Source organism: Xenopus tropicalis, chromosome 8, assembly GCF_000004195.4.
Source record: "Xenopus tropicalis strain Nigerian chromosome 8, UCB_Xtro_10.0, whole genome shotgun sequence".
Taxonomy (NCBI): Eukaryota; Metazoa; Chordata; class Amphibia; order Anura; family Pipidae; genus Xenopus; species Xenopus tropicalis.
Window position 1 is genome coordinate 72,334,802 of NC_030684.2, and position 20,463 is coordinate 72,355,264.

Consider the following 20,463-nt stretch of genomic DNA (forward strand, 5'->3'; position numbering starts at 1 on the left):
ATAGCCAGCTTTCCAATAAAAATGGATTAATAGAGATTAACAAATTGGTGTGCTTGCATGTGGGGTCAAGTAAAAGAGGGAATTGAGAAAAAACTCTGACTAAAGCCCTCCAATTGAAAGCAAGCGAATTAAAATTAAAATTTAGTGAAAACAGATGAAAGTGAGTGTAGGACTGGCCAGACTGGGGATGACTTTGACATAGTTGGCTAGCTGCATGCAACTATATTGCAATATATGGACAAACAATCCCTGGGGATTGGGGGAAGGGCATTTCTTGCTAGCTTAATGCACAGAACATCTTAAAGTCTTATATATATTGCTAATGTGTAAGTGCAGAGGATCTCTTGTTTCTATCTATACTGAAGCCCCCCACAGCCTTCCTCCCTCCTGTCTTCAGGAGCTGTCTAAGCACTGTGTTTGGATAAAATTGGCAACATGGGAGCCTTTTTTTCCTTGAAGAATAGATGTAGTGTAGTGGTGAGAAGCTTTCTCTAGGGCAATACATATGCTATTGCTCAGTGTAAACCTCCTTAACTTGCAATGTCATTTTGCCTTCCCATTGACTCCAATACATTTGGTAAAATTTTGCCATTTCACAAATTTATCTGCGGTTATGTGAAATTTTCAGTGAAGTGTCCTACTTTCGCTCATCACTAGTTATCACTTCTCCAGTTTTCCCTCCATTTTATCCTTTAGCATCTCTTTACAATTTTCTGTAAAGAATACATTCTTCATTTAATTTCTGTTACTCTCCCTATATCATAGACTTGTGTCTATCTTCTTCCCTTTCTCTCTCAGTCTGTCTTCTTTCCCTCTTTCTTTCTGTCTCTTAATCCCTCCTGGATTGAGGTATGTGGAGGGTAATGAGTTTTTCCTCTTTGGCTCCTGGTTGGAAGTCCTGCAGACTGTTAAGAATCGAGTTACTAGAAGTCTGTGATTCACATCAGCTCCTTTCATTAGTTTGCCCCCCTTCTGATTCTTTTCTCTCCTCTCTCTCAGTATGCAACTTATTCTCCTCTGTTTGTACCATTTTCTCAGTTTTTTCATCTTTCCCTCTGCTAGCAATTATGCCTCATTTTATACAAATAGGGTATAATGCAGGAGTATGATCAGGAAAGAGAACCGTCTCATTCTCTTCTCTCTTTTCTCTGTGTACAGTAGAGAAATTTACTTTGTATTCTTTTTTAAGCATGTTAAACCCAGTAGCTCTCCAATAAGTATACAAAAGAGAACATTTCTGTATATGAATGTACTGTACATTGTATTGGGGCATTTTTTTGTTTTGCCCATGTAAGGATACTTGCCTGTTTGTATTGGCTGTATAGGCATGGCCAGATGCCAGTTACCTTGATCTCAAACAAAACATTGTGTCTGTACTATGGTCTTCACTTATCTTTATATAGACTGGGCTATATAGTGTTCTGTAAGGCAGTGCATAGTTCTAGGTTTTATTTTTGGTAGAGGCGTAGGCCAAGTCCTTCAATATACTGCTCTTTGATATACCAGTTTGGTTTTCTTTACAAAGTATATCATCTTACTGGATTCATGAAGTACCCCACTACAAGCAGGATTGTTTAATGTAGAGACATCCACTTGTTTAAACTCATGGGTGTCTAATAAATATGCATAAGGGGTGTTTGGCAAGGGCTTACCAGAACAGGGATCCCACTTACCTCTTCTCCAGGAATACCCTTTTGTATGACACACTGTATAATGGAAACATAATACCAGTATTTTATGCTGGTTAGAGCTTCAGGTAATAGTGTATTATTTTAAATGCTTTCATAGGATTTAATTGTGTGATATATCATATAGAAGCAGGCAACGATCAAGGTTCCTGGGATATTTTAACCTCCACTGGGGCATTACCAAATAGGCAATCTTGGGCTGATACCCAGAGGTCCTGGTGGTGTGGTAAGGTGGTGGAGCTGATGCAGGGCTTGGGAGGTTTGGGGTGGGGAGTTGCATGGCCAAAATCCTAACCTGACTTCAGTATTTACCAAAAGTGTTGTACTTGGATGTAACTCTCACTGCCTGCTTCTACTACCACTACTGGTCTCTACTGTCTATTTGCTTTCTCTTTCAGCTGTCCCTTCTGGCGATAGCAAGTTAGGTTTCACACAGTAGCAATACACTTTAGTGGAGCCAAATACTTTATTTACTGTTTGTTATGCCATCTAAAGTTCTTAAAATAGTGTTCTCCAGCTCCCAGGTGTTAGTTTAGTCACATGCAGCTTTGAATGTCCGCTACTATTGAAAGAATGACTTACTGTATACATTTACTGCATATACTATACTATACTATGTAAAGGTTAAATGATACGGCATAAATTTGAGCAACTGATATGCATTGTTTTATTGTTATAATGAATTTGGTTCTCTTGGTGTCACTAGCACTTTGCTTCTCCTTGATTTCTGTACAGTTTTTTTCTGGGCTAGATGCCCAGAAAGTTAATACATTTGCAAGAGCAATGTAGTAGTAGTAGAAATAGTATCTAGTCAAGGAGGGAGGCTGACTGCAGCAGCTGTAGGGAATAGGTTTCAGAGTGGCAATTGGAGGCCACTAAAGTTTACAGACTGCTCAGAAAAAAAAAGAAATGAAATTTTATATGTAGCATGACAAAGAAAGTATTGTAAGAAAAAAAGCAGAACATAACAAAACAGAAGAAAGCAAAGAGGAAAAGATACTAGGATAAGATGCTAAAATAAGAATTAGAAGCATATTTAAAAATACACAAGTAAAGCAATAATAAGCCATACAGTGACATTTAAGATACTACATATATATCACAGTTGTATTCCTGCCTGGTCAGGGCAGGTCTAGACTTTCTTCTAGACCTTCTTCTCACATCAGCAGAGTTCTGAGGGACATATAAGTTTGTAACTATGCAGATTTGTGTAGGCAGATGGGTGTATGCTAAATGCTGCTAGATGAATATAGCAGAAGCTGCTGGCATTTTCACTGGGAAATATTGAAAGCTGCCAGTTTCCATTCTCTCAGAACTTTGGCATCCAGACACCTGCACTGCCTTGCTTAGGTCTGAAATTGCTTGTGTGGCTTCTCACTGTGCTCCTTATCGGAGTAATACTCACTAGCAGTGCAGATCTCTCACTTGATGAGCAGTTGAATTATTCCTCAGTCTTGTTTGGCCAAGGTTTCTACCAAAATGGGGTTTGTGATGCTAATAAATTCATTATTTTAGCTAGAGACATTCATTTGGTAAGGAATACACAATAATTTAATATACTGAAAGGAGGCAGAATAAGTATATATATTTTTGCAACCTTCCCTAAAACCCCAAAATCCCTAATCAATTTAAAACCCCTGATAGTAAGTAGGCCTCCTGCTCTTGATGTCCGTTGGGTCCTACTTGCCATTAACTCTGGCCTTTAGAGAACCATATAGTATAAAATATTGGTACCAATCCATAGTGTAGTGCAAGCTGTACTCTGGGGCTTACTCTGCACCTTGGACTGGTCGACTACACTGGTGCAAACTTTGCGTCTTTTGTTTCATTATCCAGTTAATCTTCTTGCATCAGTGTTCTTTTTCTCTTAATATTTTCTTTCATTCTCTTCATCAGCTGATCCCATAGATGTGCTGAAAGGACTGCAGCTCCATCTGCAACCTGAAGGTGTCAAGAAGACCACTGGCCTATGCCCAGTCCGTCGTTCAGGTACTGGCGCAGATGTGGCCTTCAGAATATCCAAACAGGCTCAGATAAGTGCTCCTACAAGGCAGCTCTTCCCAGGTTTGTATCAAACTCTTCTGATCATGAAGGATGGGGGGAGGGGGGAGCAGGGGCACATTCCCACATGACTAAACATTTTCACTTTGTAGGTAAATTCCCTGAGGACTTTTCAATCATGGCACTGGTTCGGGCTAAGAATGGATTACAGTCATTCCTCCTTTCCATATACAGCGAACAAGGGACCCAGCAAATAGGGGTAGAACTGGGGCACTCCCCAGTATTCCTCTTTGAGGACCAAAATGGAAAGCCAGCCCCTGAGGATTACCCCATATTCAGGGGGATCAATTTGGCAGATGGAAAGTCAGTATACACTGTCCTACTATTCTTTTTCTGCTCTGTGCGTGTGCATTTCTCCTTGTGTTCCCTGTATTCCATTCTGGTGCCTGCAAATCCTAATCATACCTTCTTTATTTTCTCTTATGCTTTTATTTTGCATTCAGTGTACAATTTGATATCCTTCTAACCCTGTACTTTTGTCCCTTCCTTCCCAGGTGGCATCGCATTGCCCTAAGTGTACAAAAGAAATCAGTGACCTTAATATTGGACTGTAAAAAGAAAATTACCCAGCAACTTCCACGTGGAAACAAGCCCATAGTTGACACTAAAGGGATTACAGTATTTGGAACACGCATCCTTGATGAGGAATCATTTGAGGTAAGGAGAAATCGGCAACACTTAGTTCTTATCACCACTAGAGGTCAGAATCAAACAAACAACAAATTGAATAGGTATAATACTTCCCTCGAGTGGTTATACATTTCAGTGGTCTATTATGAGAGCACTACGTTGCTGCTATCCGCTCAAAGTATTTTTTTAGCTTCTGTTTATATATAAATGTGTATATATGTTTTAATGTTACCCCAGAAAGAGATCCTCTTCCAGACTGTCTTCCTTTGTAGAAGAGAAAGCTAATGTCAGTGCCTTCTTAATCTCCTTCTAGGGGGAGAGCCATTACTAAATATTACTTACAGCAGTGGCTTCCAGATTGTTTCATGTAGTAGATAAACTGTCTGGTATTATATACAAATACTGGGCAATACTGAGTCTGGACTTCTCTGATTCACAAATCCTTCTCATGAAGACCCCTGACAGTGCAGGTTAATTAACCGCTAAAGTACCTAATTCAGTTGTATATTCACCTCTATTCTGCCTGATATGTACTAATAATTTGCATTATTGCTGGTTGCCATGTAGCACAAGTAAAATATGCAAGTAAATTAGAATACTTCATGTTAGCCAGAGTTTAACTTCTTGGGCACATTATGTGACCAGTATTCTCCTGCTGGTGCAATGTCTGTATGTGGGTTAGAATGTACCACTGGTAGCTTAATGGGATGCACTCTCTGTAACAACTTTACTCTTAGGGGCCTATTTATTATGCTGTGTAAAAAAGGTGACAAAATTTGCCACATATTGCCAGACTTCGCTATGTAAAAAATGGCGTAAAATTGGCGGAAATTTTTTTACCATGTTTTTTTGTTCTGCCGAAACTTACTTAAAATAACAGAGTAAAATCTGGTGTACGGGCAGTGAGCTTCTCTATTTATTTTACACATCTTTTTACATAGTTTTTTCGGCAAATTTCGATTTACACAGCATAATAAATAGGCCCCTTAGTTTTGTGTATTAGGTGGCAAGGCAAAGACACACCCATATTAAAGGGCTTGTTTACCCTTGAATTAGCTTTTAACATGACGTAGAGAGTGCTATTCTAAAATAATTTGCAGTTGGTCTATATTTTTTATTATTTGTGGTTTTTCAATTATTTAGCTCCTTATTTAGCTTCTATTCAGTTTGGAATTTCAATAGCGCTGGTTTGAATGTGAGATTGGAATATAAATAGGAAAGGGCCTAAATAGAAGGATAAGTAATAGGAAATAACAAAATGAAATGGTAGCCTCACAGAGCAATCTGGTTTTAGGTTTCACTATTATAGGTACTCTCAGTACTGTATATGTATATATAGTATATCTTTTCTGTGTATTTTTTTAGTTAATAAATAATAAAAGATTATATATAACATTATTACTGTCTTTTCCAGGGTGATATTCAGCAACTTCTTATAGCATCAAACCCACAGGCTGCTTACGATTATTGTGAACATTACAGCCCAGACTGTGACTCCCTTCCTAATGCACCACAAGCTCAGGATCCCAATCCAAGAGTGGATGTAAGTGTAAAAAATAGAGAGGTCAGCAGAAATCCTTTTTGTTCTTTATAGCCCCTACTCAAACAGCCAGCCCGAACAGTATATAATAGGAACACAATGAGGCAGTTCCACCTTCTGTTGTTAGCTGGGAATGAAGTGATCCTGAAGGGTCTGGCTGACTCTTCTGCCCATGCTGACTGCATTCTCTATTCCCAGTTTTAAACTGCAAACTGTAACCTGGAGATTTGACAGTGAAACTGCGCTACTCAGTGTTAATGCGCCATCCCTCCTTTTACATTTGAGATGATTTATATAATCAATGACACTTTATTATATAATATTTGTTGATTATATTTGTTTATGTGGGAAGTAAGAGGCCATATATTACTGGAAGTGGCAACACAGACCTAAATGAAAATTCAGCTATCCTTTTCCCAAAACACTTCATGGATTTGAGTCTAAACATTTTTAGAAGGTTATCGTACCAACCCCACCCCCAATTTATTTTGCATAAATTGTAAGGTAGGTGGTCACAGAATTATAATGTCCCAAGCGTCCACATTTCCTCTTGACTACTTTGTGTATGAATTTTACAAATATACTGTATAAATGGAAACTAACATTTCCAAACTTGGTAATGTTTGCCACACTGCTACCACTAATTTTTAACCCTTCAAATGCTTCCCAGTTTTATCTTACATCACTATCTCTAAGAGACTGAGAAAGATTTGCTCAGCAGCCATCTTTCAGAAGCATTAAGATGGAATGGGAGCTCTTGTTATCTGATGGAGTATCATGCTATCTGGAATTATTCTGCTGGTTTTATATATATATTATAGAACAGCATACAAATAGTGAATAGGTTAAAAGCACGAATACTTGACTATATCACCTCATTCCACCACTGAAGTGGACTGATATTTATGGTCTGTTCAGATGTTGAGCGATGAGGGATGTGGGTGTCAGGGTTCTGTTGGGTTTTGGGCTTATTGACCTGTAGCAATTTACCTAAACACAATTAAAAAAGTTAGAGGATTTCAATTACAATGATGTAAGGGCTTATTTATTAGAGTTATTGGGACAAGATTATATAAAACGGGCTTCAGCTTCAGCCATTTTAGTAATATAGTTTCCCTGGTCTTTGAAAAACCTGTAATTACAGATTGAAAATTGAAATATTTAGTATGTACAGCATCAAGTGCAGGCAAAAAGGCAGTAGTGGAAGTCTCACCAAAGTGCAGAAGATTGCATGCTACCTGCTGATTGGTTGCTATAGGTGCTAAAACTAAAGCAACATTTGCACTTTTTATTACATTAGCCCCTAAGAACATACTGACTGCGCAACAGAAGGATAAAGTACATCTGTTTTTAAATAAAACAAAGAATATAATTTTTAAATAAAGAATATTGTTTGCACAGTCTTATCTGGAATTAGGTTAGGATTTTGGGTGTCATGGCAATAATTTGCGTATAAACGAATTGTTGGTCTTCAAATTAAGGATTGAATGCAAAAAAACTCTGCCTCGGTAGAATTTAAACTAAAATGGCCTCTGATCTCTAGTCAGTCAATTAGGGTAATGGCACATGCCACCCACATGTAAAACTTATAGCTGACAAGTTGGGCATCCCAGTTTCTGTTTTATCTGATGGTGTAAAATGTCTTCTAACTGGGATCCTTCATGATAAATATCTAAAATGAAAAAATGTATCAGAGAACATGGGCATCCCATAACTTTCTGTCTTTTTTAGTCTGCTAGCAATCCACAATCTCCTAAAAATTCACAATAACATATTTCTCCTCTCCCTGTACCTATTTTGCTCTGCCCTCCTGCCGCTTATAGTATGCAGAGGAAGAGGTGGAGTATTACGAATATCCATACTATTATGACAATAAAGAGGAAGGGACGCCTGCCCCACCCACTGTGAAAGCTCTTGAAGAGGGTGTAGAGGAGCAGGTAACCAGTGGATGTGTCATTGTATCCATCCTGGGTGTCATGTCTCACTCCATCTCATTCCATCCAGCACCTGTAAATGTAAACTATTGTGTTGCCCAACGAGGAAAGGGGATTATGGGAAATCGCATCACTTCTTTATAGCTATATTCAAAATTTCCAGTCAGTGAACAACAAAAGCAATGCATCATGTGTCTCTGACTTTTTCTTTGCTTTTCTAGGTACTCACTCCTCTTTGTGCATGAAATATTCTACTTTTTTTTAGTTACATCGGGCAACTCAAATTGACTTTCCTAATATAAACTGGATAAATCTTTAGGGGTCAGCTAATTTCTTCTTATTTGACTAATTGTCCTGATGCAGGTTCCTCTCAAATTTTGCTTCTCCCTAGTTAAAGTATATATATTTGCTGAGCTGTATTGATTTCTAGCAGTTTTACTTCCCTGTTTTTTCCTCCCTAAAAGAGAAGAAATGTATGTATATTGTAGAATCAGTTGTTATAGGCCTATGTTGAAGCCTAGCAGAACTAATTGGTTACTGTATGTTGCTTGGTTTTGCTACATTTACTCACATGCTGCCATTGGAGCAGCCAAGTGACACATTCTATGAATCAGGGAGTCACAGCTTTGGTTGCACCAGGATAAGGCCGAAAGTCTAAAATGTTTTAATAGACTTGGAAAAAAATAAAGCTGTTTGAGACAATTCCTTTTGATTTCTATAAAAACTCTTTAGCTTTTACTTGCTGGGTATTTTTCACATTACTTCCCCTTGAGGATGATTTATACTTTTTTGAGCTTGAGAAAAAAAAACACAGAATAGTCATGGTCACATTTGGTTGCTGAAAAATAATCACGCAAACAACAATCAAATTATTATTGCTTGAAATCTTCAGAGACAATGACTTCTGTAGAAATTCAGCAGCCTTTGCTTGCTGAATTTTTTTTAACTACAACTATTCAAGTTTTGCAAAAAGTATTGTATATTATATATATAATGTATATATAACATTTATAAATACATATTTTTCGTGCTGTGTTTCCTCGAGTCACAGAAAATATTAATAAAGTGGCCTTTTAGAATCTAGACCATTGAAGGAAAGTACAGAGATAATAGGGAAGATATGAAAAGTTCCTGAGAAAGAAGTTCTGATTCCCTTGTAATGTAATGTAAAGTAATGTAGAAGAGAGGCTGTAGATTGACGAAGACTATTTAAAAAAAACATTATTTTTCTCAGTCTCTCTCCCCATTCATGAATACAGTTTGCTACTTTTGTAAATATTACTCTAACATGGGCTCATTTTCTTATTTTACCTTCTAACGTTATATCCTAGTTTTCTCTTCAATTTTTTCCCATCTCCTTCTGGATATGTTGAAGCTTCACTACCTACCCACAAAACAAAAATGTAAAAAAAAATTGTGCATAACCATGAAACAGTGACCGGTCCAGATGTAATAACTATGTAACATGGCCCATTTACGGCATTACAAGAGTCTATATCTACTTTATAAATCCAAGTATGTTACCATACAGTTTCTTCAAATTATTATTTCCATGCAGAGCTTTTGTTCACATATCTGTATACCATATTTTTAGATTTCTGAAAAGAGATTTGGAATCTGCTAGCAATTTAGAGATGAGTATAACAGTTTATGAGTAAACCCCCACCCTTTCCTTGTTGGGCATCACTTTGTTCCTGCATCTACCAAGGTTACTAAGTCCATCACATGTCTTATTCATGCGTGTTTCTTTCTTTCTCTCTCCAATTCATTGTTTGTCTGTGTGCCACCCCGTACGTGTACTTCATATTCAATACCCCAAAATACCCATATTCCCCATTCTTCCAAACTGTTCTGGCCACTGACAGAAAAGCAAAGTCAAAAACCACAAGCAGCCAACCAAGCCGAAGCCAAAGGTGCCTCCTCCTGCCAAGAGTGTCAGCAAGGTGAAAAACGGAGCAGCGGGCAAGGCCCCTGCCAAACGCAACACCCCAGTGAAAAATAATGTGGGCAAGGCCCAACCAAAGAAAAACTTCGCTGGCGCCAAGAGGAGGAACTTGGGGAATGGTTACCAGCAGGTAGAGAAAAAAAGTATGCAGATCACATAAATGAGATCTGACATACCTGACTTGCCCCAACCCCACACTGCTCAAGATATTTTTGGCTTCCCTTTATGAGAGGGGAGACAGCAAACAAAGGGATCTACTATTTGTATTATTATATGAGTCCTGTAATGTGTATACTTAGCGGTATTCTGCTTCAATGCTCCTCGCTTGGAGCTCATTCATCTGTGTCCCTGCAAAACAAGGAAGCACTGGAGCCAAATTGAACTATATGTGTCACCCTCTTAGATAGTGATTTAACCTTTAAATCATAAAGTTTAGCTAGACATATGAAGGAATATTCACATAAAATTAATTTTAATGTATTGTTATTGCTAGTTGTCTAAGTAATTGGTCTTAATATGTTATTATTTTGACAGAAAATATAGTAACAATGCTGCATTCAAACATTTTTGGTTGCTAGGGTCTTTGATTCCAACAAACAGAGAACAGCAGAAATCCATGGTTGGACAAAGGCAGGAAAAATGCAAATAATTTTAACCTTGTTCCTCCACAAATTACTGTTGTCTTAACATACTAAAAGTTATTTTTAGGTGAATGTTACTTCTCATGAGAATTATATAGATAGATATAAATCTGGGAAGCCATCCCAGTCCATTGTGGTTTGGTGTCACATATTTCTCTTTTTGCTTCAGATGTTTTCCCTTGTTTTGCTGTGTAACGATTTGACAGTGAATGAATGAAAAGCCTTCCCCATCATCATAGGGACAATTCAGTCAGGATTCATTATCAGCCCTCTCCTCTCTACTGCACCTCACTGGGGTGATAATGATCATTCTGTGTGAATTTATGATGGAGCAAATACATTCTCCTTCAGCATGAGGAGAGAAATGATATTATAACACACTAATGCTTGACATGTTTTTTTTCTCCTTTATTTTTTTGCTCCCCTGTATTTTATGCTTTACTCTATTTTCCATTTGCTTTCTCTCCTTTCCTGTTATTACATCAATGCTATATCTTTATCTTCACATTTTCTACTATACAATACTTCTTGCCCTATCCCCAAGGACCCATCTCTTACCCCTGATCTCATTGTCACTCCTGAGCCCACCATATCAGAAAAGGAACTTGATTACACTGCACCTCCTTTGGAAGAGGAGGAAGCTTATGGGGTCTTGGAGGAAAAGGCCACACAGGATGTCTCACCTTCCCCCCAGGTATTCATCATTCCCTCCAATCAAGCTTGCAAAATGCAGTAATACAAAAATTCTCCTGGCAATTCTTCCACTTTTTTAAAAAAAGAAGATTATTTGCCTTTTTTATTTATAAAATAATTTAGATGAGTGAGTTGCAATCATAAGAAAGCCTTTCTGGATTGCACATTAAATATCTATTACTGTATTAATACCAAAGGGAAAAAAGCCAATTGGTATATTATTTTCCTACCTAGTACATCTGTGTCCAGTGACAAAACCTTCCCAGCAAAATCCTGTTGGGAGTTCAGAACTGTAACCTGTTCTGAACTCTTTCCATTATTTGCTATACATAAGGACCCAGCTATTGTCTTATAGGTCTTACACTGTTATTATTACTCCACCTCCTGTTTACACCTCTACTTTTGGAGTTTTATTGTATTTCACACTTCATCCTTCCCCTCTGCACCCGTCTTTATTCTTTCCTCATCTCCTCCCATCATGGAAGGCCAAAGAACAAGAACCTTCAATGGCTGCCAAGGGCAGTGATTCCTTCACAGAGGAGTATATGACTGGGGAGGAGGACAATCCAACAGGAGGACTGGACTATGAATATGTGTACAAGGACTACACCGAGGGCTCGGAGACCACACACCTGGGTCCTGTTCTCTCAGCAGAGACCCCTGAAAGTGGAGGTGTAAGTTCATTGGTTCAGAGTCCCTGTAAATTAACCAAGAATAAGAAGCTCCTTTACACAACCTGCACGTTTCCTAAACTCCAACAGTCCCTATTGTTCAGTGTGTTCCTGTGTGATGCCATTTCCTTTGTCACAGTGTCATTCCCTGTTCTACTAATGCCACGTTCTTATCATATTTACTTAGGTCACCTCTTTTTATACATTATTACTAAATTCTGTCCCTTTCTCCTCATTCTTTAATGTTATTTTCTTCTGGTAGAGTAATGTCTAAATCTAAACCTTTGTGTTCTCAAGGCCTTCTGTACTGCTTCCATGCCTTTCTTCCTTACTCTCTGCCTTGAATCCACAAGTGTGGTTGATTTCACCTTGATATCATATTCTACTGTGTGATGTCAAAAGAAGTTCAATCCAAACTGTGCCTTGCAAAGCCGATGAAGCCATTTTGTCTGATTATTATGACTGTTTAAAATCCATTTTGAGCATATCTGATCATAGAAATCCCTATGTGGAATTTTATGATGTGACTGTAATCCAATAATATTGCTGCTTGAGCATATCACGGCTGCCGCTAAAAACACATTATTATAAAGGTATTTTTCCACTCATTTAGTTTCCCTTTAATAAAGAGAGAGAATTCATAGCCCATAAAGTAACATATTTGATATTAGCTATCTACAGGGAGTTCCATGACAATTTTAAGACACAAGGCTGCAGACCACAAGCTTTTGTACCAGTCAGAAAACTCAGAAGTGAATGAATATCATATTTTACAACAGGGTTACATTAGTATTTATATTACATATGTTTCAGTAAATCATGGGACACAAATGACATTACTATGCACTCATTACAACTGATGAGTACCAATTATAAGGATATATTTTGCAGGTTATTCTTGGCTTTTATGTATTATAATAGTGTATTTAGACAATCAACTAAAGCACCTCTTGTATTACACGCTGAAGTCAATGAAGTTTAACTTAATGTTAAGCAAAAAGGTGAATCCTAAACACAAACATAAATGCAGAAAGGCAATGAAGGAAAGTTAAAGAATGTTCTAATTAAATAGTGCAGCTATAACTTTATAATTTGTAGTATGATAAAAGTTAGTTTATTACGATATTCAGAACTTAGTGATACTAAATAACTGCATATTTGTGGTTATATGTGTGCTACCCTCAGGCTTTCAGTGGACCCCGTGGGATCAAAGGAGACAAAGGAGAGCCAGCTGTCATGGAGCCAGTAAGCATCAATTACTATCTATAAAATTGACAAATATTGACAAATGTTATTGTATATATCTGGCACTCTGTAATAATAGGTTGAATGTGCCCTTAAAATAAACCAAATTTGTGACTTTGTAGATTTATTCATTTTCGACTAAGATGATTGCATATATAAGTGTTAAAAATGCAGTTGTGTTCTTTATCACAGTTGCATTTTTACCATTGATTGCAATTCCACTATTATTTTACTTGCACGATCGTATTTTTTAAAGAAAATGTTAACTTCAAGTGATGAAAAAAAAAACTGAACTTATAACATAACAGAATCATGACAACTTGGCCAAATTTTCAACATCTATATTGTAATAATATCAGCCCATTAATGTTATGCTTGTAATGCTTTCAATTAGGAGAAGAGGCTTTCTGTTTAACTCATCCTTTCATCTGTCAGTGTGAAAAATATAGAGTATGTATCATAGGAGGCTCAATCAAAAAGAAAGGATTTAATACGTTTGTAATAGTGTCATTAGTAATAGTGTCATTAGTATCATTGACCCAGACTGTGGGGCCTGCATCCTCTATATCTATAGTATAGAAATCCCCACTCCCAAGCTGCTCTCCTACCTTAGAGTGTGTGGTGAGGTGGGGACGCGACTGGGCAGGAGGGTGGGCAAATGAGTCTGGTAAGGTTGGCTGTGGGCCTCCCATTCAAAGTATTTTTGTGTTGCTGGTTAGCATTGTACTCTATTATTAGCTTTGATGACTATTTCCTGTTGCAAATAGTAAGCTTTCATGAATCCATGTAGAAGCCTTGCACATTTTATTTGCTGGAACCTTTCAGACATATACCAATAATGCTGGACCCAAGTGTATCTCTAATGGAGAACTAAAGCTCAACAAAAAAGCAGGCTGGAAATGTATATGCATATGTTAGGACTTCTTCAATAGTCCAAGATGACTACAAAGATCTGTGCCCTGAAGATTCCTCTTGTAGCTCCTTGTCTTCAACTGATTCTTTTCTACTGACTCTGGGCTGCTGTCAGTTACCTGGGCTAAAGGAGTGACTCACTATATACAAACATATATATATACAAACATATAAATAGATATATATGTATAAACACAAACGCAGAGGTGCACTTCCATTTCCAGCACAGACTAAATGCCTGGGTGCAAAAAAATAAGTAGTAGTAACCAACACTGCACTCAACAGAAAAATGTAATGTGCAAAAATCAGTAGTCCAACATTTCAGTCTCAAACAAGTGACCTTCCTTAAGGACAGCTGCCTTTCTCAAGAAATAATTAGTAATTAAATCAGATTCAATTTAAATGGCAACTCAAACAACAGTTCTGCACTAGAACAAGAACCAACCCTTTTCAGTTTTTCAACCACAGCCCAGACCACAATATGGGGGGGATTTACTAGCTGTCGGAGTTTACTATGCTACAAAACTGCGACAGTTTAGAATTTAGAAATACACTTTTAAAACTTGTTGAGATCATGTAGAAATCAATGGCAGATGCCCCCCTTACAACTGGAAGATCTTTCCTTGCTACATATTTTTAGAAGTTTTTGTATTTTTCATGCTGACTTTTGTGCGACAATACAAAAAAGTTGCATATGTGCTTTTTCAGTTCAGCTTTTTTGATAACTGTCGGACATTCGTGGTAATGAGTTTTTTCACAGTTTAAAGAAAATAAAGGAAAAATTAAAATTTTAGTGAATCTGCCTCCACATGACACAGATGCTCAATATATAACCTAACAAGACCAGAAAATAGGCTTTGGACAACTTTCCAGGGCAAGAACATTAATGTTTTAGGGTTGGTAAACTCTGCCAAGACAGTATGTTAATTATATAAAATGTATCTATCTATATTCCTTGTAAGGTTTTAGATTCCCTTTAAACCCAGCAGCAGCCCAATTGACTAGATGATTTGGAATTCAAACTATAGCAGTCTAATGATAGAGTCTGGATTTACTGGATGCTAGGAGAATGCTACCTGCCGGAATGTGTAATGCTACCTAAAAAGTATGATGAAGAATTAATAATGGCCAACAGCTGTTTTTCACGCTAGCACTGAATGAAAACATTACTAGTACATCAAACAATGGCATTCGTGACTATTCCCTGCTTTGTATTTTGTGGAAACAGTTTGGCCTTACCTTTTCAACACAATAATGTCTCCATGCACAAAGAGATTGGATTGGATTGCTGTGATAGGAGGGAACAACCTAAGTGTCCCGAACCTGTGGAGTAACTTGGACTGCAAGCCAGGCTTGATTTCCCAACATTAGTGCTCAACTTTTCAAAGAAAATGGCTGCGGCACCCCCAAATATTTGAATAATTGCAGAACTGAGTAAAATGGGCTGTAAAAATAAAAGATGCAGATCCTGTAGGGGATGCTGTTGGTTTAGACTTAGAATGAGGGCTAGAACAAAAAAGTAAAACAGTTATTTATTTAGCAGTCATTACAAAAAGCCTCACTTACTATTTAGCTTTCTGCTACCTTTATTCTGGTTAGAGCGCCATTAAATGATATCTCAAACCATTGCTTAAGAAAATAAAACAACATAAACAAACAGGGTACCACCCATAAGTTGTGAAAACCTATCCTGAAGGGCAATTAGTATGAGATTTGGAGCAAACAGTTATAGATATAACTATCTATATATTCTTGACAATATCTGAATGGCTGATTGGATGAAAGGAGGGCTTTAAACAAAAGTCGAAACCCCAAGGGGGGCTGCAATCAAAAAAAGTCTGACAAACACTAATAAAAAAAATATGTTCCCCTACAGTTCCTGCTTTTTGACTGCAGGTTTGGTCACTTGATTTTACTAGTGCACCACCTGCCTCATGTTTTGTGCTAACTTGATGTACTATATGTTTGTAGTGAGGAATGGATAGCTAGCTCTTTTAGTAGATAAGTGGTACATCATCTAACACTAATAGATGAATATATATTTTGTAGGAATGCATTTATTTGTTATTTGCACTTCAACATCTATTTTATCCAAGCCGCTGAAGAATAATTATTTTTAAAGGAGAAAGAAAGTCATTTTGCCATTTTACTGCCAATAGATTCACAACATTAGTGCCACTTAGAACACTATATTTATTCTGCAGAAAGTTTTATCATACCTGAGTAAAGAGCCTCCGTTTGTTTAATATTGCAGCTGCCATTTTACCTTGGTCTTCATAGCTTCCTGCTGTAGCTCTAGTCGTTATAGCTCAGATTACACATTCCTAAGGGTGGGGGGGAGTGAGTTTTATGAATCTTATGGGATGGGGGAGCAGGAGAGGGGAGAGAGAAGAGGACTGTGCAGACTCTGGCCCCTTGAATGAAGGCTTTTTCTGAGAGAAGAAGTCAGATACCAAAGAACATGTTTACAAAAAAGAAGGCAAGAAATCCTGTGTTTCTTTTGATAGAGGGCTCAGTGCAGCTTTTCTGTGAGTGCTTTTGGCTGTATTTACATAGACCTTTCTGATAAAGCTTACTTAGTTTTTACCTTTTCCTAAAAACTCATATTGGTGATGGATTTATGAATCTATGTTTTAATAATAATTGCAAGCTTAGAGAGCCATATGGGCCAGATTATTGGGGAGTATTTTCACTACCTCTCTTGCTTTTCCATTGAAGAATACGCTTCTGCAAGGGTTGTTGCACTTCTGACATTGCTTACTTTATTTCTTCCAGGGCATGTTGGTGGAAGGACCCCCTGGTGCAGAAGGTCCTGCGGTATGTATAATCCTCATCCTTTCCCCACGTCAATAACACGTTTAAAACACCTGAATTGTTTTTGTCCTTGTTTCCCTTGTTAACCAAAGTTACTGTGGGCCTCATGTACTAACAGTGGCAAATTACAAAGAACAGAAATATTCATAAAAATGCAAAGTTATGTATAGGGTTCTCTTGTGCCTATGGTATTTGGCTTTTCACACAACAAGCATGATAGTTACTGTTAAGTTATTTTGAGTAATGTTTAAGGAGCTACATGAGTGACACTAAAGGCTACAGTGACATGGCAGAAATACTTTTATTATGGCATTTTTTCAGAAACAAAGTTGTGCCTTTTTCTGATTTACATCAGAGGGCAGCTCGATAAATCAATATAAACAATCAATATAACAATGCTTTAAATTTAAAGGGGAACAAAAGCCTGATAATGAAGGAGTCTATTAATGATGTACATTATGATTTTAGCTTTCCATACAATTCCAGCAATAGCACAGCTTAAATCCTAGGCCAGAAATGTCCAGAAATGTGTAAGATGCCTTAGGGCAGGGGTGTCAAACTCTATCACATAAGGGGGCCGAAATCTAAAACACAGGCTAAGTTGCGGGCCAAATTTTTTATTAATATACTTAGTAAGATACTAAGGGCTTTATTTATCACAATGTGCAAAAAGTGGAGTAAGACATTACCGGTGATGTTGCTCATAGCAGCCAATAGATGCTTTGCTACTGTTGAAATCTGATTACTGATTGGATGTCTTGGGCAACATCACTGGTAATGCTTCACTCCACTTTATACACAGCATGATAAATATACCCCTTAGTCTTAGTTACTATGTGAGGAAAATGGAAATTGATCAGGTTGGATGGTCAGACACACTCACCAAGGACTACATAAAACAGCCAGGTGGGCCGGATTTGGCCCCCGGGCCTTGTGTTTGACATATGCCTTAGGGCATGTCACAATATGAATAGCAGAAAGTGAATCTGTCTGTCATTCTGTCACATGTTTGAGTCAGTGTTAGTATGGATGGCAAGTTTGATAAGACTCAAGTAGCCTCTTTCTGCCCCATCAATTTAGAATGAAACACCTATGCTGCAGAGCTGCACAAGCTTCTAACTGCACTTACTGCACTATTGACCATCACAGCAACATCTGAATTCATTAGAAGTTAGGACTAAAGCACATTAATTTTGTCATCTATAGCTATGCCAAGCCATTCAATTAATACTGGACGGCTAAAAATAAGCATATAATCATATACATGTGGGTTTTATAATAATATAACCAAAATGAAAGCTTCATTGAGGCACTTACGCTACACACATTTTGTAAGAGATATTGGGGCTTCAAAGCATTATTTATTTCCATCACATTGAGGTAATTATCTAATAGAAATAATACTAACCCATAATTCACAAACATATTTGAAGCGTTAAAAGCATAAAATGTGGCGATAATTACTGTGAAACTTAATGCCTCCCAGGAGTAGGCGTTACTAAACAAAATTGCAGCTGGTGATTGTCTGTGGGGACAAGATGGAGTTTGCAGTCGGATTTTTTCAAGTATGTGATTGCCCTAGAGCAGTGCTGTCCAACTTCTGTTGTACCGAGGGCCGGAATTTTTCCGACCTACGTGGTGGAGGGCCGATAATGGAAGCCAGTTTTGACCACTCCCCTTTTTGAAACCACACCCATGTTATCACATGATCATACCCATATTAATGGTTGTAGTACAGCAAAAACCTGCCATACTCTGCCTGCCCTACCCTGCCTGTGTGCCATACTCTGCCTGCCCTACCCTGCCTGTGTGCCATACTCTGCCTGCCCTACCCTGCCTGTGTGCCATACTCTGCCTGCCCTACCCTGCCTTTGTGTGTGCCATACTCTGCCTTCCCTACCCTGCCTGTGTGTGCCATACTCTGCCTTCCCTACCCTGCCTGCGTGCCATACTTTCACTGTGTGCCATTCTTGGCTGGTTTGTGCCATACTTGGCCTGTGTGTGCCATACTCTGCCTGCCCTACCCTACCCTGCCTGTGTGTGCCATACTCTGCCTTCCCTACCCTGCCTGTGTGTGCCATACTCTGCCTTCCCTACCCTGCCTGTGTGTGCCATACTCTGCCTGCCCTACCCTGCCTGCGTGCCATACTTTCACTGTGTGTGCCATTCTTGGCTGGTTTGTGCCATACTTGGCCTGTGTGTGCCATACTCTGCCTGCCCTACCCTGCCTGTGTGTGCCATACTCTGCCTTCCCTACCCTGCCTGTGTGTGCCATACTCTGCATTTCCTACCCTGCCTGCGTGTGCCATACTTTCACTGTGTGTGCCATTCTTGGCTGGTTTGTGCCAAACTTGGCCTGTGTGTGCCATACTCTGCCTGCCCTACTCTGCCTGTGTGTGCCATACTCTGCCTTCACTACCCTGCCTGTGTGTGCCATACTCTGCTTGCCCTATGCTGCCTGTGTGTATGGCACACACAGGCAGCCTACAGTGACACAATGCTGGCACTGCTCCTACAGTCTGCACAATAACTATATATTAAAAAACTTTTTAATTGCAGTACCACCTCAGTATATGTTATTTTTGTAGTGTGCAGGGATTATTTGTGGGTTTCTACTGCTCCTGAGGTGTGAACAGGGGAACAATGGGGGTGATTACAGCCTGAGCCTGAGGTGTGAACACTGCAGGGGGTGAACAATGCAGAGATTAAAAGGTGTGAACAGTACAGGGGATTACATATTTAAACAATACGGCCTGATTACAGCCTGAATCTGAGGTGAGAACCATGCAGGGGGGCAGTTAATCACAGTACTGATACTATTTAAAGCTTACACAAGAGTAAGCCATCAAAGCAGCCAGACAGGTGGGGGGCCACACAGAGGGGGGCCCGCGGGCCGCCAGTTGGACAGCACTGCCCTAGAGTGATGCATTCTCCAGTTTTCAGGGAAATGGTCATTTTCAGAACAGTAGTTTTCAGAAAGTAATGGCTACGTGTGTAATAGCGTGCGCTAATATTGCGTGCTACATAATAACGCATAAATATATTGCATGGTTTAAAATAACGCTTAAAAATATGTAATCGCCAGATAATTGACGACAATAACATCGCTTCTTAATTCAGACAAGTGTCCTTTTAGTGAATCGATGGTTAACTTGCAAAAAATAAGAAGTGATAACATTTTTAACTCATGCTATAAATATCACTTGTTTTTTTGGACTTTAGTGAATCGGCCCCATTGTCTCTTTATAAACAAATGCTAATAAAACTACCTCACATTACTCCTCTTTTGGGGAGGGTGTTAAGGGACAAATAATTCTAATCAGTTAGGGCATTATACATTAAAGTTGAATTTAAAGGGATCATCAGAACCCTATACATAGCTTTACTGTCATAACCAGACATCATTTACAAATATAAATAAGTGCAATTTTCAGTGTATGCTCCTCACTTCAGATACCTCATGTCCCAGTTCAAATAAAGTTCAATAAATTACTCCAAAGTGCCCTCTTCTGCTTTAGACTTAGCGATGAGGTCTTATGAGGAAAAGAAGAAAAAAAGAAAAAAAAAATATAGTGTAATACTGTTATTGCTTCACAATGTGCACTCTCATGTGCTTTTTAACACCAGTGATAACTTTTACTTATATCACCCTTTTGTGCCCAGTTGTGATATCCCTTTCCACAACTGGG

At 38.4% G+C, this 20,463-nt stretch overlaps 1 protein-coding gene across 8 annotated transcripts in view; it reads left to right on the top strand.

The window, feature by feature from the left end:
* Window positions 1-20,463, top strand: part of col11a2 (collagen type XI alpha 2 chain) — a 98,980-nt gene that overhangs the window by 17,967 nt on the left and 60,550 nt on the right. The window contains exons 2-11 of one of the 8 annotated variants that reach the window (XM_031891216.1): window positions 3,585-3,752; window positions 3,842-4,052; window positions 4,244-4,406; window positions 5,794-5,922; window positions 7,743-7,856; window positions 9,719-9,928; window positions 10,984-11,133; window positions 11,618-11,806; window positions 12,989-13,048; window positions 16,736-16,777. In XM_031891216.1, coding sequence (XP_031747076.1) covers window positions 3,585-3,752; window positions 3,842-4,052; window positions 4,244-4,406; window positions 5,794-5,922; window positions 7,743-7,856; window positions 9,719-9,928; window positions 10,984-11,133; window positions 11,618-11,806; window positions 12,989-13,048; window positions 16,736-16,777 — 1,436 coding nt within the window. The remainder of the gene's footprint in view (window positions 1-3,584; window positions 3,753-3,841; window positions 4,053-4,243; window positions 4,407-5,793; window positions 5,923-7,742; window positions 7,857-9,718; window positions 9,929-10,983; window positions 11,134-11,617; window positions 11,807-12,988; window positions 13,049-16,735; window positions 16,778-20,463) is intronic. The other 7 variants (XM_031891218.1, XM_031891219.1, XM_031891217.1 and 4 more) reach the window with 7 other exon arrangements.